General features: G+C 45.0%; 2 protein-coding genes across 8 annotated transcripts; one reads left to right on the top strand and one right to left on the bottom strand.

The window, feature by feature from the left end:
- Positions 1-1,393: 1,393 nt before the first annotated feature.
- L2HGDH (L-2-hydroxyglutarate dehydrogenase) lies at positions 1,394-18,465 on the bottom strand. Of its 5 annotated transcripts, none has more exons than XR_012995973.1 (11): positions 18,378-18,465; positions 17,993-18,108; positions 15,951-16,102; positions 13,276-13,407; positions 10,906-11,068; positions 10,328-10,362; positions 8,645-8,812; positions 6,553-6,710; positions 5,109-5,240; positions 3,661-4,141; positions 1,394-1,494 (listed from the first exon to the last, which is right to left on the bottom strand). XR_012995973.1 is itself a non-coding variant. In XM_076345789.1 (10 exons), the coding sequence occupies exons 1-10, from the start codon at positions 18,455-18,457 to the stop codon at positions 3,946-3,948; spliced, it is 1,332 nt and encodes a 443-aa protein (XP_076201904.1). In that variant the 5' UTR covers positions 18,458-18,465; the 3' UTR covers positions 3,135-3,945. The 5 variants fall into 5 exon arrangements, 3 of the variants coding, with proteins under 3 accessions (XP_076201904.1, XP_076201905.1, XP_076201907.1); XR_012995974.1 differs by lacking the exon at positions 1,394-1,494 and adding an exon at positions 4,216-4,428 and having other exon boundaries at positions 4,075-4,141; XM_076345789.1 differs by lacking the exon at positions 1,394-1,494 and having other exon boundaries at positions 3,135-4,141.
- Positions 18,083-23,157, top strand: DMAC2L (distal membrane arm assembly component 2 like). 3 transcript variants are annotated; one of them, XM_076345798.1, is made up of 5 exons: positions 18,083-18,130; positions 18,870-18,979; positions 20,116-20,324; positions 21,188-21,359; positions 22,570-23,157. In XM_076345798.1, exons 2-5 carry the CDS (start codon positions 18,876-18,878, stop codon positions 22,682-22,684), a joined length of 600 nt encoding a protein of 199 aa, XP_076201913.1. In that variant the 5' UTR covers positions 18,083-18,130; positions 18,870-18,875; the 3' UTR covers positions 22,685-23,157. The 3 variants fall into 3 exon arrangements, with proteins under 3 accessions (XP_076201913.1, XP_076201910.1, XP_076201912.1); XM_076345795.1 differs by lacking the exon at positions 18,083-18,130 and adding an exon at positions 18,414-18,517; XM_076345797.1 differs by lacking the exon at positions 18,083-18,130 and adding an exon at positions 18,591-18,783.
- Positions 23,158-23,685: the final 528 nt, after the last annotated feature.

Raw genomic sequence — 23,685 nt, 5'->3', positions numbered from 1 at the left:
AGGCGTCCTCGGCCCCGCTCGCTGCGGCCCGCTACCGCCGCCGCCCTCCCCGCGCATGCGCGGCCGCCACCATTCTGCCCTCCCCCGCCCACTACCGCGGCGCCCCCTGCCGGCCGCGCCGCCCCCGGGCGGTCACCGCGGGGCGGAGAGCCCGCACACCCCCCTTCCGCCGCCCGCCCCGCAGGGGGGAGCTGCCTCTCCACACCCAGCGCGGGCTGGGGGTTAATTAATTTATCCGGAGTCGGGCGAAGTCGCGGCGCCACGCTACGACCCTGAACTCCCGGGCAGCCGCTTGTTGCAGCGATGCCGGACGCTACCCTCCCCGTGGCATCTGCCTCTCCAGCATGCGGGGCTGCAGAGGCCGACAGCAGTTCACCCTGTCCCTTCTGCCACCTGCTGTGCAGGTCCTCTGGCTCCCTCCTTCCCTCCCTCTTCCTTTCGCCTTACTGGAAACAGCCTCACCCTTGCGGGAAGGCTCAACCAGAACCTGGGAGAAGGCGCCAGCAGCAGCTGCGGTGTGGCGCTCAGTAACCTGCCAACAGCAGCCTCCCTACCTGGAGGCTGGTTTTCTCCCTGCCTAGAGGCAGTTTTCCTCCCTACCCTGGAGACGCCGGCTGTCACTGTTCCCTCCAACCCCTGAACAACCTCTCCAGCCAAACTTTCCCTCATTTCCCTTCCCATGGCATTGTATTCAAATCACACGCCTTATCTAACGCCCCCCTTTTAAGACTTGTCTACAAAGGGAGTAGATAAATTAAATCAGAAAAAAGTGCCTTTCTGCCAGCAAGGGTGCGATCCTTTGTTATGACAGATTTCCCGGAGGAGACAGGCGCTTGCAGAGGCAGTGACAGCTCCTTTTGCTCTGTGCTCTTAACCTTCCTGCCGCATCAGAGCAGCCTGGGAGGTTTCCAACAAAATATTTATTTCTGTAGGAAGACACTTGTTCGTCAAACCCAAACTGTGAGCAAAAAGAAAAAGGTAATCCCGAGTGCAACTTCAGGGTAAACCGCGGTGAGATCCACGAACCTGCAGTTCGGACAGCCAGGATGCCTGCTCTGGAAGCAGGCGTTCCAGCTTGGGTGAGCCCCTCAACCTAGCGCTTTATTCCCACCTCCGCAGCCCCGCAACACCCGCGTTCTTCAGGATGCGACATTCCTCTGTTCTCCAGACAGCCTGAACTGCTCCAAGGTGTGGCAGTGGTGACCGGACACAATGAAGTGCCCTAAAGGAGCTCGTTTTCCCCAAGAGCAGCCACCCAGTAAGCCATGACACGGGGCACTATATCATTTCTTTGCAATATTTTAAAAAAAGATGTAATACGCCGTAACTCTTCCCAGAGTTTAGGACTGACCTTACGGGACACTCTGGGGGAACAGATTGTGTTTGTCCAAAGCTGTCCTAATGCATTTATTCAGAATTTCAAGAATTACCATTCCACATGCCATTACAGGTCCAGATCAGGCTTAAGACTAGTTCTGCCCACTGCATACATGCCTGCGTGAGAAAAAAAACGTGAAGTGTGACAAGCATAGATAAGATACAGGTACTTTAGGAAGACAAGTTTGGTCATGTATCCCCCCCCCCTAAAATAAAGTAATTCCTGTCATATAGAGCTATATCCTGCCTAATTCAGATGAGAATTAGCAAATAGCAGTGAAACTTTTCTGTAAATCAGGAGAAATACACAGACCTTACGGCAATTAAAAAAAAAACAAAACCAAAAACCCCACCATTTTTATCATAATAGAGAAAGGCACAGTTATTCAGCCATCCAAGTGAATTAGACCCTTTTAGAAAATATATTCATACCTTTTCACACTTTGTGGGCAACAAGATTTATGTATGAAACCCCACTGTCATAATTCTCTGAAGTTATTAATTTAAAAAATGTTTGTAACTATCTCAAAAAATATAAATATTTCACAGAATGCTACATAAAGATTGGTAATTTAAAAGCTTCAGTTAAACTCTACCCCAAAATAACGCCTCCTGAGAGTAAAAAGCACAGCAGGCTGCACAGTTAAATGTGCTGACTTCAGATTCACCACAGTATATGACTGCTTTACATTTTAATGTTCTTTACTCTGTTAATACATGTTAGGGCCACACCTCATGTGGGAGGAAGTGGCTTTTGCAATCCTTTTGTAGTATTTACTGTTGATAGGCAACACTTCTGGCGGGGAGTGAAGATACGATTGTTCCACTGTGAAGATACAACTTTTACACAGCCATATGGCATTTTAGCATTTGGAATATCTGAATCTCTGTCTAGTGTTATTGTGGCCACGAATAATGACCAAAGCTTTTCTTTGAAGGGATAATTATTTGAATTTTCAGGTTGCCCTTATCTGGGAGTCACTTTTCCGGTAAAGGAGTTGTCACCGGGGGGGGGGGGGGGGAGAAAAAAAAAAGACAGGTTAAGCCCTTTCTCTCTCAAAAGCGGCTCAGCTCTGTACAGTAAAATCATCAGCTAGCACACCTGACCTCCTATGCTAACATACTCCCTCACGCATGCCGGAGGAATAGACAGTAACTTTAAAAAAAAAAAAAAAGAAAAAAAAGAGTATGGCAAATTGCCTGGTAGCAAACTACCCACAATTATCTGTATTACCCAACATCCTGTGAACATCTGCTTTAAAAGTATTCTCAAGTACTTTGTCCCTGGGGCCACATAATTCTTTTTTGTAACAATTATGCAGAACACACCAAGATACTCAGTTAGCTTAGTACCAAACTTGTTCAACATCTCTCTATAGTTTAAAGCAGTTTCTCCACACAGATCCTCTTCCAGGTGCACCTTTGATAAAACTTCAACTATCAGTAAGAGCTCAGAAGAGTAACCAGCACTTTCTAAGCTCCCCTCTTGTCAGCCATGTGGGAAATGGGAAGCCTTCCTGACTCACTGCTCTTTGGGCTCCAAGGGAAGCAGCATGACTCAATTACAACAGGTTTCTGTAGCTTCCCTCCCTTCACGTTTGCTTTTACAAAGACCATTTCCACTGGATTGCTCAACATGCTGTACAAAGATAAGCTCCTTTTGCATTACCAGTATTCAAAGGAAAAAAAAAAAACCCAAACCCACTGAAGTAGTTTCTGATGAGTGCTGACTTCCCAGATTTAAGTGAAACAAAAAATGACTGTTTATGAATACCTTTTAATTTCAGGTCTATACAAAAATAGAGATGGCGATCAGATAGTGTATCTGAATTGCATATCTAAATTGACTTGGATTTGGTAATCCCTCATTAGGCTTATTTTTCTCTGAAATACTCTAGATTCATGTAGAAGGCTCTGAGTATTGTTTTCAGTCTCTGATAAAGCCCTTAATTCCGTATCAGCAGAACCTGTAAGCAGGGCTAATCCTTCTATCTCCATCACTTCAATGTAAGCTAGGGGACCGTAGACTCCAATTTAAATGGAGTCAGAGAGAAAGCACACAGACAACCACCCCATGCTTGTGGTTTTTCAGCGGACCGACCACCTCTCCAGAGTGCGAGGAGGAGGCAACGTTTAGATCAGAGGCAGGGGAAGTCCCCGTGGGCAACTCCACCACAGAGGCTCTTCCTGCTCCACCTAATGGCCCACTACGGTCCCGGGAGACCCTCGCGTTGTGCCTGGCACCAGCCCCTCCACAGCCTGGTCCTGCTCAGGTGAACGAACCTTTACTGCAAACGGGGCTGTTTGCTTCTTTCGTGCAGATGGCTGTACCGCACCAGGTCTTACCAGGCACCGTAACTCCTTTATTCGTGAAGATGAGAAGTTGTGGGCTGGCAAAGGCAAACATTTCAAATGCTGGTTTTGCACTGCACAGCTATACCAGCGCTGGTCTTGCAAGCAACACGTTGCCTGTTTTATCTTTGTCATTAAAGGCTGCAGAGTTCATTCAATGCAGACAAGCTGCTACACATACAAGAGGGGTAAAACCGCACTACACCCGTCAATCATTCACAATTCAAATCTTCGCTTCACTTCATCTGCAATCATTTCTGCGATGGCAAGGGAAGAGGTAGCAGCAGGAGAAGGGGCATTTCTGACATGAAGAATTCTGCTTCCGATATCTCCACTGCCTCCATCGAACACAAAGTCATCTACCAAATTTCCGTCACTGTCCAATGCTTGAGCTCTCACTCCGGATGGACCCCTGCAAAATAAAGGAGGAGCTCACCATTAGAAAGAAAACGTTTTCTGAAGTCAGAAAATTAATTCTGCTCTGACCTTGTGAAGGTGCCCAGGGAAACAGTAAGGAAGGCAGACTGTTGAGTCAAAGACCAGTCCGGCTTTTGGGGGAGCACAGGGAAGTTTAACACTTGTGAGGCAGAGTGGGAGATGTCTCGCAGTCGTTACCGTAAAACAAGGGCAGGTAGCCAAGCAGAGGATCTTCTGTATCTTTCCTGGTTGTGAAGTTACTCTCCTCCCCACATGCCCTGTCTTTTCGAAAAGGAAACTCTTTGTTTTGAAATAGCAAGCCTTGTCAAACGCGAATTTCATGCCAACGGTATACTGCCTGAGCTGGATAACGCCCTTTTACCATGCCTGAGCTTTTCTTATTCTGGATTTTCTCCCTGCAAATGTTTGGACAGTTAAACCCACCTCCATGTACTTAAATGCCTCATCTTTCCTCACAAGTCTCTTCAGTTCCTTAGCATTTCTAAACTCCTTTGAATTAGTTTCTCTCTCCACACAGTAAGAAGCTGAATACAATTTTATTGAGATGATTAAACTAAGTCAATATTCACTCAGTAGCAACTCACAGTCTGGCTTCCACTCTGAATTTCGTTAGTGTTTTGCTTTCTTTGTGAACTCAGATTACGTTCAGGCTACTGAATGTGTCACTAGGATGGAGAGACTTTTTCTTTTTAATGAATATGTCACAACTGTCACTTTCAGCCTATGGAGAGTGTAGAAGGTCACACAAATATTCATCAAACTTGCCTATACACAAGCAAACACAATATAAAAGGCCTTCCTGTAGAAAGTATCTAAATGCTTCTATGCTTTGGTAGCATATTTTGGTGGAGGAAGGGAGTAAGCTAATGCTACATTTGCTACTGTTAAAAATAAGAGATTTAACAGGCCACTGGGTGTTGCTAACATGAAGTTTTCTTTACCTGAGTACATCATTGACGGTGACCTCAGGGATGAACTTCTGAAGTTGCTTCACCTGTGCGCTAAGGAAACACGCTCTGTACATTTCACTCAGTCCATAAGACAAGTTTCTCAGCACAAGCTTCCATAACCCACTGTAGAGAGAAAAAATACCTGCAGTAAGAACAAATCTTCCGTAATAAATGCAGCCGTGTCAAACTAACATGGTCCAAGAAGGTAGCAAATGCAACTGCATGGCAAAAGTTCCCATTCCCAACATCAGTAATCGGATCATGCTTTCTACTTGAGAAATACATGTTTGTCCTTCCCTGCTTCAACACACCTTGTTTACAGAGCTGTAGCATTGCATTCACATTCTTTCTTAGAATCATAGAATCATTAAGGTTGGAAAAGACCTCTAAGATCATCGAGTCCAAATTCTTTGAGAATCAACTCTGAACTCCAGTCCTTCCTATGCCCAGGATTTTTCTCTGGTCCAGTCAAATGGCAAGAGACTGAAAACCCACGTGCACGAGGGAAGACAGACATGCCGCTTGAGACTTCTGTCCACAATCATTCTGAAGAGATTGTCACACTCGTAAAACCCTCAGCTTTCAGTCAATGAATCTTGCTATGTCTTCGCAAATCTTGTTTGCTTGCTTTGCTTTCCTCAAGTCTTCCAGTATAAAAATCTATAGACAACGATCAAGATGCTTTCAACTCTTTACTTTAATAAACTGCATTAAGCTGAGCTGTTGGCCAGAAAGCTATTTTCCAGTTCCCTGACCTGTTTTTCAGCCTCTCCTTGGATCCTCCCCAATATTTTCACATGCTTTTTCAAGTCTAATTTCTAAAATTGAGCACTTGGTAATGGTCTGTCCAGCCCCTCATAGAGAAGCAAGATTTCTCTCGACTTCTACAAGTATTCTGTTCATTTATGTTTGCAGTTTTAGCAATGATTCCTAATTCCTCTGACACGCTTTCTAAGACAGCTTCCTGGCCTGCATTCGTGGCCCTTAATGTATTTCCTTGCACTTGGACGTTTTTTAAATGTATACTGACGGTCTGATAAAGTTTAACATGGCAATTCAGACCACTCTGTGTTCTCTCTTCCGAGCATCCTCTGCAGGTATTTTAATCACACTGTCTAGGTTGATTAAAATATTACACTGCATTGGACCAAAACCAATCCTGGAAGACCTCCACTAGTAGCAACATGGCTCACCAGTACCTTCCAACGAGCAGCCACGTTCTCAGACCAGCTGAGACATGCCTTGGTAGTTCATGAAAATTCAAATATTAGATCACATGAAGTCAAGTGTCTTGGAGAAGTCCACCCTTATCAGCACAACTGCCTTTAAACGCACCAAAAACTTGGCAAAAGCAGGCTTTTCGACAAGAACTAGCTTCCATGGAGTCACAAGCTGACATTTAAATAACTGCTTTCAGCAGACAAAAAGACATTACCTGTACATTACAGCATCTAAAAAGTCTCCAGTGCTGAAGTCAAACAACTTGTAGCCCTCTCGCTTAAAGGCTAGTACTGCATTAGGACCAAGCCAAACACTGCCATCCATTCTTGGTGTGAAATGAAATCCCAGAAAAGGGAAGCGAGGGTTGGGAACCTAAAGCAGGATACAACAGTTATTACAGCCGTTACAAACCAGACCTGAGAAACAGCCATGCAACCACTCAAGTCAACAAACTCGTCCAGGAAACATTTGTGAGGAGAAAAGTACAGACGTTTACAGTTTATTGTGTGAGAGAGTGAATAAAACAAACTAAAACACAGTAAAGGAGTTGTCCTCCCAATAAATGGAAATAACTATTTTTAAACGAACAAGTGAAAAAGGAAGTAAATTTGCCATTTTATTTCCAATCACTACAACAAAATTCAAGTCATATAACCATACAATTGGCTCCTGCGCTGGTTTTTCTGTTTGTTAATCGTGCAGTTATAGCACGTAGCTAATTTAAAACACTGAAGAACAGAGCAGGGCGAAGTAAGACTGCATCTTAGGTAAAGGCAAAACAAACAACAGAAAAAAAAGTACACATGATTTCCCAGGATATAAATCAACCCACAACAAAACCAACGACACACTAATGCTATTCACCAGTAGTAATTATACTGCAATAAAATAGGTTATAAAATATTAGGAAAACCTCACCATTCCTGTATTGCTCAAAACAACATGCAGTTAGCAAGCCTGATTAATGCTAATAGTAAGTATCTGCAGTTTCTTTTTTGTTTGCGAATGGAATACAGTGTAATTGTGTGCGAAGGCTGAAACAGAAATAAGCTGTCTATATGCAGATATAAGTATTAAATAAGCACATCTCTTCATGAGCTGGCACTTCAAGATCTTTAGCTATTTAGAAAAGGTGACTACAGAGGTGACTGTCTTATAGTCTGAAAATAAGCAAGTATTGGGTATTTCTCAAAAAACAGTACTGTTACGACTAAAAATTGCTTCAAGATACGTTCCTTTTCTGTATTCAGTGCACTGTTTTTCCTGTAAAAATATGCTTTTAATACTTTCAAAGCTTAGTGCAACCACTCCACAAACTACATTACATTTCTGGTAACTTACCACTAAGAGTGGTGCAATTTTCTAACCTTATTACCATATTTGGCCATAACAAAAAATTTCAAAGGGTACAAACTATCCTCACGCAGCCATGAAACAAGGCTGGAAGGTACCCTCCCATCCCAGCCAGTTCCTCTCTCCCATCCCAAGACAGAATCCTGAATCATTCCCAGGTGAGAAGAGGTCAGACAAACATCCAATGCCCAGGGTTCCACAATTTCCCTAGGGCGACCTGCTCCAGTGTTTAGCAGGCAAAGTTAATATTTCATATATGAATTTTCATATTATTAATATATATGAATATTTCATATTCAGAAAGGCGGTATTTCAACACACTGCATGAATTAACTAAAATGCTGCTCTAGGGATTCTCTCTCCTTGCTTGCTATCTTCACTTTCTGTCTGGAACTGTTCCTCTTCATCACACTATTTGTCTACATTAGATGGTAGAAAGCTCGTCTTTTTCCTCCCATGTCTATTTTTTGTCTGTATAAAGTAAAGCTAATTCAAAGACGAGGTTGAGAAGCAAATATCTAAATCCGAGCTTTGGGTATTAGCACACAAGATTAAACCCTACGTCTAAGTAATTCATTATTTACTGTTGTCCCTCATTGACTTCTGAATCCTGCCTACAGATTTATTTTATAACATAATGAAAGAAGCCAGGCATTTGTGGGCGTGTGGCTATCACGCTAAATGTTTTATTCTTTCCCTATTAAAAAAACCCACAAACAAAAAAAATTACTGGCAATAATTTCCCACATGGTACTTCTACCTGTTCCTCAAGAATTAACAAAAACAAGCTGTCCTGTCAGAAAGCAACTGAATCTACATCCACGTGTTGTGCATCACTATCTGCAGTCTAACAGAAATAACCATGTAATACTGCCCTTATTTCTGTAGTTTTAGCAGTTCTTAGAATACCCTGTGAAAGACAAACAAGAGAGGATAAATCCGGACAAACATACCGGATAAATATTTCCTTTAACCATATAGCACTTTTCTGGCTTTAGCACCAAATAATCTCCACGGAAGGGTACAATACGAGGTTCAGGGCTGCAGCCACTGATCTCAGACAGGCGGTCTGAGTAAAGTCCTGCACAGGTCACAATGTGCCGACAGTAGATTTCCTCACCCTGTGGAAACAAAACAAAACACACAAAAATTCAACATATCTACTAAAAAAACCACCCATCACCTACAAGCCTTGGAAAAAAAATGAGTCAAGACTGGAAAGAAAACCAACTGTATTTTCAAAAGGAGGCAGAAACAATCAAATGTTTCATTTAATTCTTTATAATATCCTCCTTTATTCCCTGGAGGAGAACTATCCTAAAGTGGCAATTCATTGGGCAGGCAGGACTGGAAGAATCTTTATAGAAAAGGGGCAGGGAGGGGAAGAAAAAACCAGAATAAAAAAAAGAAACGTCATCAATTTCAGACTACCTTCAGGTTCAACTCCCAGAACACAGAGCCTCGTGCATTACACAAGCATGCCTACCGTACAGGGCGTCAGCATCAAAGCTGATGAGCTCTGCTCCTCCAGCAAACCAAGCGTCTCCCCCTGGCACTCCCTCCCCTCTGCCTCCTACAAGGCCCTGATGCCAGGCTAGCCTGCAGCTCCCTGGCCAGGTTTGCATTGCCAGAGGGTGCGGGATAGGCGGGGTAGCAAAGCAACCCCAGTGCATTTGGTTAAATAAGGCTGTTAACGGATTTCACCCCACGCACCGGGAGCGGTTACGCTACTGAACGGTAGTTTATCCAGAAAGCCACGCAAGTTCATAGCACACGGTTATGGAGAGCTGTGAAATATCTAAACACCTTACCATCTAAATAAATAAATAAAATCACAAACTACTATCTAGCTAGCTCACAGTATTTGTTTTCAAACACTATGGGGTTTTTCCTTCAACTAAGTATGTTTCCATAAAAATAATAAAATAATTTTAAAAATATCAGTATTTGGTGAGAGAATCTAACAGATTTTGGAAGATACTTTTTAATGAAAGAGCAGACACAGAACAAGAAAGCAGCAGCACTAACTTTAAAAACTATTGGGGGGGAGTGAGGCCAGGTTTTTTTGTTTGTTTGTTTATCTTTCCCCACACACACAAAGAAGAGTCCAGGTATTCTCTCCTGAAGGTGAAAAGGTTACAACTACATTTCCTGTGCGGCATTAACTGACTTGCACCTGCTTTACTAAATTAGCTTGTGGCTTCCTGATGATAAAATGATTCTAAATGCCCCCTTATCTTTTTTATAGATGCCAAAGACCAAAAGCAAACATGAAAATAGGTGTTTGTCACCAAATGAGTAAGTCATAAAAGGAGTCCTTGGAAACAAGCAGCGTAAGAATGTGCAAATAAAGAAGATAAGGGTCATACACAGTCAAACGTAAGTCAGGCAGCGGAAAGATATACTTTCATTATTATTCCCAGTACACAGTAAAATCTGAACATGCTCATATGCTGTGTTAAGAATTGATTGTTGTTTTATAAAAGCAGTCCTAGATGACAGCGATCATGTTACTCAACAGCAGCTTTTTAACTTTATTTAGAGAGCTGATAAATCTACAAGGACTCAACAAAAATTCTTAAGAAAAGGAGAAATAGCTTCCTATTAAGCAATTAAATCTACAACTTAGTTCTTACCTTTGAGTTCCTAACAATGACTGGGTATTTCAGTCCTATAATAGAATTAGACAAGAGAAGGAATTAATAGAGTATGTAACAGAAGACTGACTGAACAAGCAACTTGTCACGATTAAGGGTTCTTCCACTGGAAGATCTCCCAGCTATGGAACTACTGTTAATATAACTGATACTGCTGGACATAACTGTATTTATGAATTAATAGGGGTGTTGGGTTTTTTTAATTCTTCCATATGTGTACCAGCACTGATCCAACCTGTCTTCCAGGATAAACAAAAAGCACTATCACAAGAATACACATGCAATATTCAGCTAAATCTGATTGTAATAGGGGGAAAACAACCTACTTCCTCTCTTTTACTGTCATTTTCTTCCATCAGCATTAAATGTTTCAGCTGAAGGGTGACCTGCCTGAGAAAAAAAAAGTGAGCTTGCTCAATACTCTAACATAATTTTGCCTTTTGCCTCTTCCCTATGAAACAGAAATGTTCAGAAACGTGATTTCAGTTAAAGCAGATGTGTTCTGAACAAAATCTTTGGCAGGACTGTAGTAAATGGAGGGCAAAAACCAGCCTTACCATCTTCGCTTTCTGAAGAACTTTCTTTAGCCATCTCCATGTTTGTAACTTCAAAATCAGTGAAGATCGTCCCACCTGCTTCCTGGAAGTCTTCAGCATAGGACTGGGCCACTTGTTTGTAGTTCACGATGCCGGTATATGGGGAATCAAGGGCCATCAGACCCTGAAACAGTATTTAGATAGAGAAGGACAGTGAAGGCTGTATGTGGACTTTGGTCTTCAATACAGAGAGTATTTCATCTGGAATAACGTGCACTGCCACTGAGAAGGGAGTACCGCTGCCTCCCCGTCCCTGGCTGCTTGTTCCTAGTCCCTCCATGTGCCAGCTCCAGTGTTCGTGTTCGCTGACAACTAATACGGCAAAAACTACTTACGGTGGACTAAGCAATCGTGTAACTACAGCATAAACAAGTCTTCTCGACAGAGCGCTTAACGATAAAACAGGTTGCCTAACCTTGGCTTGAGCTAATATGTACTTATTTTTCACCATGCACTATGCAATTCCACCTTCAAATGGTCACTTGGGAGTTCTACCTGGTGCATGGCTGTTGCCAACGCCTCCTGCGAGGCTAAAAGGCATCATCTCAACACTTACTGCATTGCACGTCAGAGAGAAAAGTCTCCTCTGAACTAGACAACAGCCTATACTTGTCCTAGCAGAAAGCAAGGTTCAAGTCCAGCGCGTAGCTAGAATTTTTAATGTTTTTCAGGGACGTTTTACTATCTTTATACCACAAAGGCTCAGTTTCTCACGTAATTTTTATCATGCTAGATGGCATCACAGTATTTTCCTAGTTCCGGCTATAAAATAAGGATAGTAGGGCTGCTTTATCTCAGAGAGATGCTGCAAGTGTAACTACACTAAAAGACTGTCAGCCACTGAGATACTACAATAGCAGGGGCCATTTACATGCCCAAGACAACCAGAATGGTTGGTAAAACTTTATCTTGCCCAAAACCTTCCTTTCCACTCGATATACAGTGCAATGTTTTATAACACCATTCAAGTTCCCTTTGCTTACGAGGAAAGGACTCGGCTCAGGAAACCAAAGCAAATGAAGCAAGACCCATCTGAATCTACTCATTTGCAGAAGTAAATGCTCAGCTGGATCTTGAACATGCAAAGAACGTTTTAAGGAGCGGATACAAAACATTTATGAGATAAAAAAGATAAAAAAGACTCCTCTCCAGAAAATTTGTGTCTGTACCTACAACCACTCATAAACAATCAGTCAAGCAGCTACACCAATAGCAAGCTGCGAGATGAAACAGTATGGGGAATTTATACCCAGATTTTCCTCTCAATCAAAGATACACTAAACAACAACAAATCTGTATTCCGTAAGCTACTCACATTTCTCCTGCTGTGAAAATAAACACAGTGCTACCTAAGTGCTACCTAACCATCACATGTGTAGGAAGCAACTGGATTGAAATTGGCTCAATCCAAATCCGCACTTACAGATGGGAAGGAATTTTCATTGCTGCACTATCAAGCTTTACTGTAAGTTAAATAATTTTACTGGGAAGGCGCAGAATCATCTCAGCATAAACTCAGACATAGCAGCTCTAACCTGGGCAAAGGAAAATCTGCCTATCAACCACAAAAACACACAAGTAAGCACCCGCAAGGAGAAGGGGAAAAAAATTAAAGATTAAAACAAACAAACAAACAAATAAATAAAAATCACTCATTGTCATTGGTGGGAGAACTGGGGGGGTTTTTTTTGTTCCTGAGCATATACATCAGGGATGACACCTCTGTGTAAAGCTGGGAAAAGGATGAAGTTTGAACAACTTGTAGGCTCTGTCCATTTGCCTGCACAGGGGCTAAGGGACTATAGAGTCTCCTACTTTGACTCGAATAATTCCGATTCCTTTTGTAGGCTGCAACTGAAATGGATTACCTGCTCTCTAATTTCTGAACGCTGGCCCTTATGATACAGCCAGCCCATCATTTGCAATTAGTGCAGCAGCAGCTCTTTATGGCTTCAGCACACGGAGAATTGATGAACTATGAACTGACGAGCAAGAGAATGAGAGCAGGTGAACAGAAGAAACCTGAGGTGAACGTAAGTGTCACCAAGAAAGATGCTGCAGGATCACCTTATGTTGTGTTAGATCGGGTCTGATGTGTATGCAATGGCAAAGGCACATGAAGGACTGGGAGGAGCTACAAAGTTCCAGAAATAAATGGATACATTTATTTTTGTTGGCAATTATATTTCTTCTGGGTTTTCAGGCTCTTTTGAACTTGTCACCCACGCAAATTACCTCAAGGCCAGAAACATATTTATGTTAAATTAAAAAATAACGTCACCTGAGAAACTGAGGTCTTACATGCCAAATAAAAATAAGCAAATCCCTTACCCTGCAGAAGGGTTCTTTCGCTTGTATTTCTTTTGCTCCAATCAGTTTCAGCCCTCGGACGTTGTTCTGCAGCCCTCTTTCATACAGAGCTTTGAGTCTTGGAATTTCATCTTGTTCAACGGCTACGATTAGCTTCAGAAAAAGATAACAAGGCACACCAGTGAGCAAAATATACAAAGCCAGTTCAGGTTTGGTGTCAAGGCCAAGCTAACAAGCAAGCAGTAGTGAATGAGTGAACAGTGAATTATAATTCAAGGGGAGGAAACTGTGGTTTGTGCCATTAGTTGCACAAGATTCTATAAACACCTATTATTACTGAGAAAGCACTAATATATTGAGTGGAAAAAAAATGTTAAAATGTAGCTTAAGTTACTATCAATGGATAGTATTTGCTAAAAGTACCATGAGCCTACAAATCTGAATGTGAAAGAAGAGAATATGATTTTAAAGAGCCACTGGGATGCTTCCAAAAATAAAACTGAACTTAACCCAAGATGTACAAATCTCAAACAGTCTTGATAAGAGAGTAAGGACGTGTTCTGACACGGTGTCTAAACCGAATTGTACCAGCTTCACTTCATTTAACCACGTAGTTAGCTCACAACTATCACAAGAGATTTATCCAGACTGTGAATTATCTGTGCCAGGTTTGCACAGACCGTACTGCTTCCAGGCCTAGCTCAGGTCTGGTAACACAGGCAGCTTTGCATTGAGAAGGCACTAAGTTCTCCAAGCCTGGCTGTAAAGCCTCAACATCATCTTCCCTGGAATAAACACTGCTGGGGAAGGTGATGCAGAAGTACACAAATTCAGTGTCAGCAAAAGACCAACAATGCTGCTGGGTCAGCGCTAGCCCTGCCCGAGCCCAAATTGAGTCCTGCAGAGCGCACCACACGCCTTGGTGCTTTGAGTTGAGAGCAGGCTTGTAACTTCAGGTGTATTGCTGCACAAATCCACAGTGCCATCTTGTGACCAGCGCTGCAGCACAGGGAGCACAGCACGAACACAGCACTGCACGCAGCCAGGCCAGGACAAACACCACCCGCACCGGTGCAGGGCCCATCAACACTGCCACATCCAGGGATCTCTGCTCCGCGCCCCAGAGCTGGGAGAGATCTGCACCCAGGTCTCAGCGGGCACTGAGCTAGGAGGCCTTGAAATGGAGCTTGTCACATCAGATAGGGTCTGCATCGCACTTTTAAGAGAAAGGCTCATGCTGTCCAAGATGTTTATGAGCAACCTGGAAAGGGGCAGGGAGGTGAGAAGGTCAGATGATGGTCTGAAGTGACTCAAGGTGGTTCAGACAAGAGCTGACCGTAAAGAACTGCAGAGGGACCTTCCGAGGTGAACGAGCGACTGACAAAATGGCAGATGAAATTCAATGCAGATAAATGTGAAATGACGATCACAGAAAAAGCACTCTTAGCCTCACGTATAAAATGACGGAATCCTCGTTCAAAGTTATCACTCAGGACCAAGATCTTGGGGTTAGGATAGACAATCCTATGGAGACATCAGCTCAATGGCTAGTGACAGCTGAGAAGCCCTAAACTGAATGTTAGGAACAACTAGGAAAAGGATACAGGATAAGACAGAGAACTCTACTACTTCACTGCAAAAATCCAGAGCCTGACCACGCCTTGAATGCTGTGCGCAGTTGTGGTCCTCATCTTGTATCAAAGATGCATTAAAATAGAAACAGTTCAGAGAATGAAGACAGGGTGGGGAGAGTCATGAAAAAGCTTCTCTAAGAGGAATGACTGAGCAGGCTAAGACTCACCAGCTGGAAGGGACGACTTTGGGGGAGGAAGGGATAAAAAATTATGTGCAACTTGGAGAGTGTGAGCACAGATCAACTGTTCACCACCTCTTCCAACACAAGGGCTAGGGGCCATCAGATGAAGCTTGTAGGAGCCAGTTTCAAAATGATGTAACTCTTCACGCAGTGGGTCTTTGATCTCTGGAACTGCTCGTCAAAGTATGCTCTGATGCAAAAGCTTTTAATTGAAAAGCACTTGGAAGAGAAATCCATTGCGAGTCACTAGAGATAGAACAGATCAGGCTCAGAAAATAACCTGAGCTGAAAACAGTTGGAAGCTGGGAGAAGTAATAATTTGCTTGTTCTGTTCTCATTCCTTCCTGGGTCTCTGTTTATAGACACTTCCAGAAACAGGATATAGGGTTGGGCAGACCCCAAGCTGAATCAGTACAGCCACTCTTCTGTCCTCAGCATTTCAGGTTGTGTTAGCTGGACGTAACATGGCATAAACGCATGTAGCTGGGTCACATCTGAAGCTGTTTTCAAGTCACCGTGTCTTTTCAGAGCCTGATATGCCAAGAAGTATGGCATGCGCATCCCGAGAGCTTTTGTGGTCCTTGGAGCTAGTGGCTGTACACGGGTGCCCCTCCACGGGGCCTGGCTTCCGCTGTTACCTGGGCTATTTCAGCTCAGCCCCCAGATAAGGAGAATTAATATTTAGGCCCAGAAAAGGAACTGGTTTGAGCTGCTGGAGAGAAGAAAACAAAAGGGCACATTCATCCTGAAGGTAGTAAGTGTTGCAGAAAGTAATCTCTTGGGAGAAAGACCACGACCAGGCCTATGCTATGCATTGTAACACACGTTATACAGTCTCAGTTTCCAAAGGTAAAGTAAGAACACACAGCAGTTCCTATACCTTCCCGCACTGTTTATACGGTATTCCCTTCTGGTCACAGTACTCGTAGCAGAGGGCTGCACCCTGCACACACAGCTTAGCTTTCAGAGATCCAGGTTTGTAGTAAATTCCACTGTGAATCACACCACTGTTATGTCCACTCTGGTGATGAGCTAAATAGAAAGAAAAATATGTTATTAAAATACACGTTCCCATGATTGGTTCATACCTTAATTACTTCAGCTGTCAGAAGAGTGAGCAATTTGTGGTACTGCCCTAAATCAGCATTACAAGAAGAGACGCTCAAATAAGGTAACTGCACAGCAAACACAATTCCTCCCTTGGTCTCAAAAGGCCAGAAAAATACTGACACAAAAAGACCTAGTTAATCATAAACCATCACAGCTTGCAATGTGTTGAATCAACAGGGGAAAGAAAAAAAGAAGAAAAAAAAAAAATCACAAGTTTTCCCTCCAAGAGCTACAACTGCAGGCCAATCAATCAAAATTTTCTACATGTTAAAATTCATTAAGAAATTCAATTTTTAAAATGAAAGGCATCCTTCAAAGCCTCATCTAACATAATGTCTGTGCAGTCCTCAATTTCTTTGGATGTGCTGGCAGGCCTGGTAGGCTTTTCAAGTATTTGTGAACTGGATTAGGTTGCTATTTCCTCTTTGTAACTAAGTAAAATAGAGGTGAAAAATATCATAAACATTTTTATTGAAGTAATTTGGGCACATTCTCCCTCTTAACATATTGACTCCCAAAGGTCATTCCTGCTTTGCACTCACACAACTGTTAAGGACTTCATGTATGTCCCATCTTGGGGATAAAAAGCCACTTCGTATCATCACGTAACATCTCAAGAGCAATGTATAGCCTGGCTGATGGGGCTATTTAAAGCGAGAGCTTGGGCTCACAGGTCTTATTTTGAGTTAGCCACTGACGCGATCCCTTGGGGTTGCTCCTACCTACCCCAACTGACTACGTATCTGCATAAGCACTTGGTGTGAAAAGACCGCTTGCGATGAACCTGTGCTTGTACTTGAGCGAGCCAGAAAAGCTTTCAATGAAGCAACAGGGCTCGTTCTTTCTTATTTCAAAGCCAGAACAGATGCCCAGGTGCAGAGTGCCTCAAGATTTCCTGTGTAAGCAGGCAACACTGGGAGCTGTGCCATTTTACTCTGGCTAATGCTGGGTCAGTAACTAGCGATATCGTCCCGGTTACCCCTGTGTTAGTTCTTTACCTTCGACCTGCCATGCAAATGACAGCACCTTGCACAGCACATACAGGGATATCCAGAAACACGGGGCAAATGACTGTGGTTTACAGTTCTGGCAATTAACAGACAGGTGCAGACTTTGCCCAGACCAGCAGCTCCCAGACATTTTTAAGCAGCTCTACTTCCCGACCCTCGCTCTCTACCCACCGAGCATCACTGTTTGCTGTTTACTCTTCTCCTCACATCCCACCAAAAAGCCATCCTGGCACCGTTTCTCAGCTCATCCTCCCTGCCTCCTGCTCCGTGCAGCGCTAAACCAGACTTGCCCTTGTCCCTTTGCAATCTGCACTGCTCCTTACTTGAGTCTTTCACCCTCCTTGTCCTTTTCCCTGAAACCCCTGCTGCTGCTGGAGCCCCAGGCCAGTAAGACCTGCTGCCTTCCAACAATGAAGCGGCAATGTTCAGTCTCTCTTAACTCAAAGTCCAAGCTTGAAGTCCCAGCAGCGAAGCACAGACTGACGACAACTCTGCTTCTCCACTGAAGGACGCGTCCCTGGGCGAAGGGAGGAAGAAATCCCCCATCAGGGCAAAGCCAGCGGAGCCTGGAAACTGAAGATGCTCTTCCCGGGGGGGGGATGTGGAATCCATCACCCATCTCAGCAACAAGGGCAGACGCTCTTCCACTGCTGCTCACCCACCCAAAAGCAGAGCTTCCCTTTACATGTATGTTCATGAAACACTGAGGTTTTGGCGAGTGTGTGCTTCAGCAAAGATTTCTGACAGACTGACACCAGGTAACCCCAAACACACGGCCGAGGAAGACACACCGGCACCATACCTAGCTCCTTCTCCTTCTCCAGCACGGCGAAGGCGAGCGAGGGGTGCCGCCGGACGAGCTCCCGGGCGGAGGCCAGCCCCACGATTCCCGCGCCCACCACCGCCACGTCGAAAGTGCTGCACGGAGACAGACACGGCCGTAAGCTCACCCCGACAGCCTCCTCGCGGGGACGCGTTTGTCTGCTCGGGGAACAGCCCGCCTCCCGCCCCGACCCTGAAGGGAGGGCGACGGCCCGGCCCCGTCCCGCCGTGGCCGCCCTCCCGCCGTGAGGGAAGGGCTGAGGGGGCGCGGGCAGGGCCCTACGCGGACACGCCGAGGAGGAGGAGGAGGAGGAGGCGGCGGGGCTCAGGCAGGGCCGCCCCCCGCTCCCGCCCCGCGGCCTCACCTGCGTTGGCGGCGCTGGGTCCGCCACAGCGCCGCGGCCCCGCCGCCGCCCGCCCGCTGCCGCAGCAGCGCTGCCGCCATCTTGGGGGCGGTGATACACACCGGGCCGGGCTCCTCCTCCGCGCCCGCTCCGCGGCGGCGGTGAGGGGCGGCCGGGGGAGGGCTGGGCCGGGCAGGGTCGGGGCGGCCCGGCCTCCGCGTACGGTTCACCTGCTCGGGGCCTTGGAGGCAGCCCGGCGGGAGGGAATCCCGGGAGGGCGGCGGCGCGGCGAGGGCCCCGGACGGGGCGAGGCGAGCCCTGAGGCGTCGGTGGGGCCTCCCCTCAGGGCGCTGATCCCCGGGGCTTCCCCTGCAGCCGCCGTTCCTGCTGGGCTGACAGACCTGGTTAGGCCTCGAGGGGAAGCCGGGTACGGGCCGCCCGTCCTGCTGCCGCGGGAGCCGGCGCGGACGCTGCAAATAACATCTTCGTTTCCCCTCTCTCCTTTTCTTCAAGAACACGATGCTGTTGGGCAAACTTGCGCAGCCGGCGTGCAGCCTAAGCAAGCTGCCGCCGCCGGGCGCCGGCAGGCACTTCTGGGGATGGCTGAACGCCGTCTTCAACAAGTAAGGGTGATCCGGTGCGCGCAGGTCGGTTACCGGCTCCCACCTACCCACCGCGCGGTTCGCGACGGAGGAAGCATCGCGTCCCGGGGCCGGAGAGGACTTCTTCTATTATCAGTGCGCTTCTTTTCCCCCCGGATTGCGTGTGGGTGCTTGGCAGGGGTCGTTCCTTACCTGTTCCCAGTTACAAAGCTGTGGCCTTCCAGGGGAAGGTTTGTGCTTTGCTCCCCGCCCCGGGGCGGCCGAGGCAAGCTGGTGATGTGGATTCTGTCCCTCAATGCCAGTCTTCCTTTGACCCCCGGCTGCATTTAAGCCAGTAGCACAACCGTGCCCCCTTTACTTATTCAGAAAAGCATCTAACCAACCCGTCGTTCGCAATGTGATTCAGCCACACAAGGGTTTCGCATGTACTTTTAGAAAGATAAAGCCTTTCTCTGCAACTTTCTCTGCCCATAACTTTTGCCACTAGCTAATAGCTTTGCATTATGTCTTCTAGTTCTGTGGAAAGCGTTGCATGGTGTAGCTGATGGCTGTAGTGGGGCGGGAAGCTCAACCAGACGGGGGTCTCTTCCAGGTCTCTGCTTCTGTCTTCAGCATTGCTCACCAGACTAAGATACCCTTTAACTGGACGGATCCAGGGACTTTAACTAATTGCCGAAGTGTGTCTTTTTGAAATACTGTAATTGTTGAGAAGAAGGCTTCAGGAGTGACACACATGTGACAGGCAATGTTCAGTTTTTATATAATCAAAATATGTTTGGGGGACAAATTTGCAATTGTCGTAAAGCCTTACTCTGGGTAGAGAAAGGCATTTTTTTATCTCTCCTTACAGACATGGAAGGAAACAATCGATGAGAAGGGTTAACACGTGCCAAGTCAAGTTGCATTTGTATTCTTTCTTTTTTTACCAAAAGTAACTGCCATTTAAAACAAGTTTTAAAAAACCTTATGCCAGACTGCTTAAGAACCAGCACAATCCAAATAATTATACGTAAACCACTTCCAGTAAATCATATTTTTACTTTTCTGACATCTTATCATGCATATACCCAAATATTTGTTGTGCGGTAGCATTATTGTAAAGACAATAAATCTGCCACGTTATAGAAACCAGGTGAATGCTCCTTCTGTCTTGGCAGAGTGGACTACGAACGTATACAAGCCGTTGGCCCTGACAGGGCAGCTTCAGAATGGCTGTTGCGATGTGGTGCCCTGGTGCGCTATCAAGGCTATCAGAAATGGCAGCAGGACTACAACGGCCTCCCAACGGGGCCCCTGGGGAAGTACAAGATAGAAGCAATTAATGCCACTGACTCTTGCATCATGTACAGAGGATTTGACTATCTGGGTAATGTAGACACAGCCGTGCAAAGATTATACTGAATGCTCTTAGTTCTTTCAGTTGCATCAAAATACAAATAACCGGGTCGTTTTCTCGTTCCTTAGTAAGATATGGAGAAATCTTTTCAAATCTTTTTCGTTTTTTCTTTTTTCCTTAAATGGCTCTACAAACATTCAGTAGTTCCTGAGATTTTGCTGGAGGTGTGGTGTGAAGCAGAAAGAGATTGGGAACTTCATCAGCCCTTACCTGAAGTGACAGCAGCACTAAGGAAGTGCGGCAAAGATTTGCTATTTCATTGAGTTCATAGTTAAATAGTTGGTAGCAAAAAGCACTACTTTAAATATTCTTTTTCTTCTAAACCAAGGGACGTTTTTGGTGTCTGTGAAGTCATAATACTCCTTGTTCTCCAGGCATTTATGATGTCTTCAAAGACAAAAAAAAAAGCAGCAAGCTCTCAGTTTCGTACAAAATAAAAAAGAGATAGTTTCAGGTCTCCTTTAAATAACAAAAACCAAAGTGGGGAACAGACCATTTTATTTTTTATTGGCAGGGTACCTTGAATTTCCTGCATTATTATGTTCCTAATTCAGAGCCATTGTTTATCTCCCAAACTTGTAGAGCTTTTTTTGTTACTTGCCCATGTCAGAGCTCTTAGAATCTTACCAAAAGGATACACACCCGGGGGGTTTTCATAGATTTGAAGTTCCATAAAGGGACTTTGGAGCTTCATTGCGCGTTACAGCCTCGCTATACAGAGGAGCGTGTTGCTGTGTGGTTTTGGAGGCAGTTACTAAATTGGCGAGTGAGAACTTAACGAGTACGGGTTGTTCCTGGTATTCTGAAGCAAGTACTCATTTTTGTCTTTCCAGATGGTCTTGAACATGTTACAGAAATCAAGCTGCAGAAGTGTATTTACATACAGGACGAGTGTCTGCAGAGGCTCAGCGAGACGAAGAATCTACAGAAGAGTCTCCTCCAGCTGAAGATAATTTCCTGTGGGAACGTCACAGATAAAGGCATCATTGCACTGCACAAGCTGACGTACGTGAGCTGCTGAGGTGGTCTTGCTCCCTAGCTGTTACCACCCTGCTGTTTCGGGATCGTGTTGGCTGAAGGGCTGAAGTCTGAATGTTTCTGGGCTGTTTCAGACCTGTGCGAGGCTGTGGGATGGCTGGGTTTGGGGACTGACTTGAATGACAGCCTGGGAGGGATGGCACTGCCAGCGCAGGAAACGTTTCTTCAAGCGTGGTTGAAGACAGTGTTGTGGATAGCTCTGAAAAGCCGTGCGGATTAACATACGCATATTAATCAGCCTTGTAAGGCTGGTGTCAGGGAGTTGTGTAGCACTGAGGCCTGCAGCTGAGAAAGCCAGGATCGTCCGCCGCGGTACGTGAATCCATAGCTGCGCTGCTGTCCTCAGAGCTGAGCACAGCATCTCCCATTGACGCTTGAATTAACTTACGCAATGTTGATTGCTGCGCAAATTAGAGCAGGACACGTGCCCTCTGCCGACACACAACCTTTGCAAGAGCAGTAATGCGTGCAGCTTCCTTTCACGCTGGCACACGAGGTGGGTTTTGCTTGAGAATAAGTAATGAATGATCACCTTGGTTTCTACTCCTGCCCCCCCCTGCTGCAGTCCCTTTTCAGGGCAGGCTTTGACGGTGTCCTGCAACTTACTGTCTTCCTACACCTCACACTGCTTCCTATCGCTCGGTTACCTCGTGCTCACTGTAGCCTGCAAGGTCTTAGGGCAGAGCTGTGTCTTCTAGCGCTCAGGCATGGGTGGGATACCGTGCAGCTCTGTAGCTCTGCAGCGCATCCGTAGGTGCCTTATTGAACCGTGGCCTTAAAGTAACTCGGAACTGTTTAGTATTACACGGAGTTAACAGACGTCTACAAATGGGTGATGTGGTGACTTGGATTTCATCCTGCAGAAAGCTATTATTAAGGACTTTCTACATTATTATTAACATTAAAATAACTTTTACTAAATTGCTACTGAAATTATTAAATACTGTTTAATACAAAGGAAGCTTCATGATGTGGGGGGTCCAGGATCTCTTTTTAACCTGTGTAGAAGGACTGAACTTAGTGTGAGCTAAAAACTTTTAAGGACCCACTTCAGAAAAAAACTTACATTAGAACCTTTTAAAATCCTCCAAAAAACTATGGTAGAATAATCTTTTGTCTAATTTCTGTGTCAACAGTTAAATAGTAGTTGCTGACTTTTCTTTTTAAATATTTATAGGAACCTTGAATATTTGTATCTGAGTGACCTTCCTGGAATAAGAGAGAAAGAAACTACTGTTCGCATCCTTCAGCAGGCACTGCCAAACCTAGAGCTGGAGCTGGATTTAGAATAAACGCAATTGCACGTAACAGATGTATTTGATTTCATAGTATTTATCCTGTGTTGCATAAATTAAGTTGTAGACGCTACTGTATTTCCAGGTATGGAAATAAGCCCAGATCTCCCGATCCAGCCTCAAAAGCTGTATGCAAGCTTTTATGCAATTAAGTCTTACTAAGCTTAAACTATACGGTGAATCAACCGCAGAGAAGGTAGCCTTCTGTGCATGGTCATTTTTTTCCTGTTTTTATAGGAAGCTGTCAATACATCAATGAGAAGTTTTCAAATACTTTATTGCACAGCAATTCTTGTGCAAAATGACAGTGGGAAGAACGTCAGTGTTGTGAAACGGCAGCGCTGTACGCTTTTATTGCATGATGTCCATGCTGTGGGAATGAATGAGAGCCGTTTACTCCCCGAGAATCTCGCCCAGTCAATGGGTGATGATTTAATAAAATAGCTTATGGGCCTGTTTTCTGTTCTTCACGCTTTGACTCATGTAGCCTTTGTTTGTTTTAAATGGAGTGATCTACAGACAGGCAGTCTTACCTTCTCATAAACACCGAGCCGAGGAACGGAACGTTGCTGTATTTGTGGGGAAGCAGGGTCTCTTAGATAAGCCCTTGCACACATTTTTGCTGTATGCTGACACGGACTAAGTTAGTTCTGTGTACCTCTTTAGTTGCATCCATATCACTCCTGCTAAACAAGAGAATGATTCATCCTCTGGAAGAATATGGCATTTTTAGTCAAATTCCTAGCTTCGGTGGTAGGGGAGAGAAAGGCGGTAGGCGACGACTCCAAGAAAGCAGATTTCATAGTGATGTCTCAGACACGGCTACCTCGGCATGACTGAGTCTCTTTTCTTTGCCCCGATGGTCAGCTTGTCCTCTGAAGGAGATGATGCCAAGCACCGGAAAGGACAACATTGTGCACTAGCTGCGTCGTGGGGCTGATTCTCCTTGGTATCTCCTAGCACAGAGCGGGCAGGAACGGTGTCCAGAGGTGACGTTC

Source organism: Aptenodytes patagonicus, chromosome 7 (genome assembly GCF_965638725.1).
Source record: "Aptenodytes patagonicus chromosome 7, bAptPat1.pri.cur, whole genome shotgun sequence".
Classification (NCBI taxonomy): domain Eukaryota; kingdom Metazoa; phylum Chordata; class Aves; order Sphenisciformes; family Spheniscidae; genus Aptenodytes; species Aptenodytes patagonicus.
Note: the sequence above shows the minus strand (reverse complement) of the source record. Positions and strands in the feature narration are given on the sequence as shown.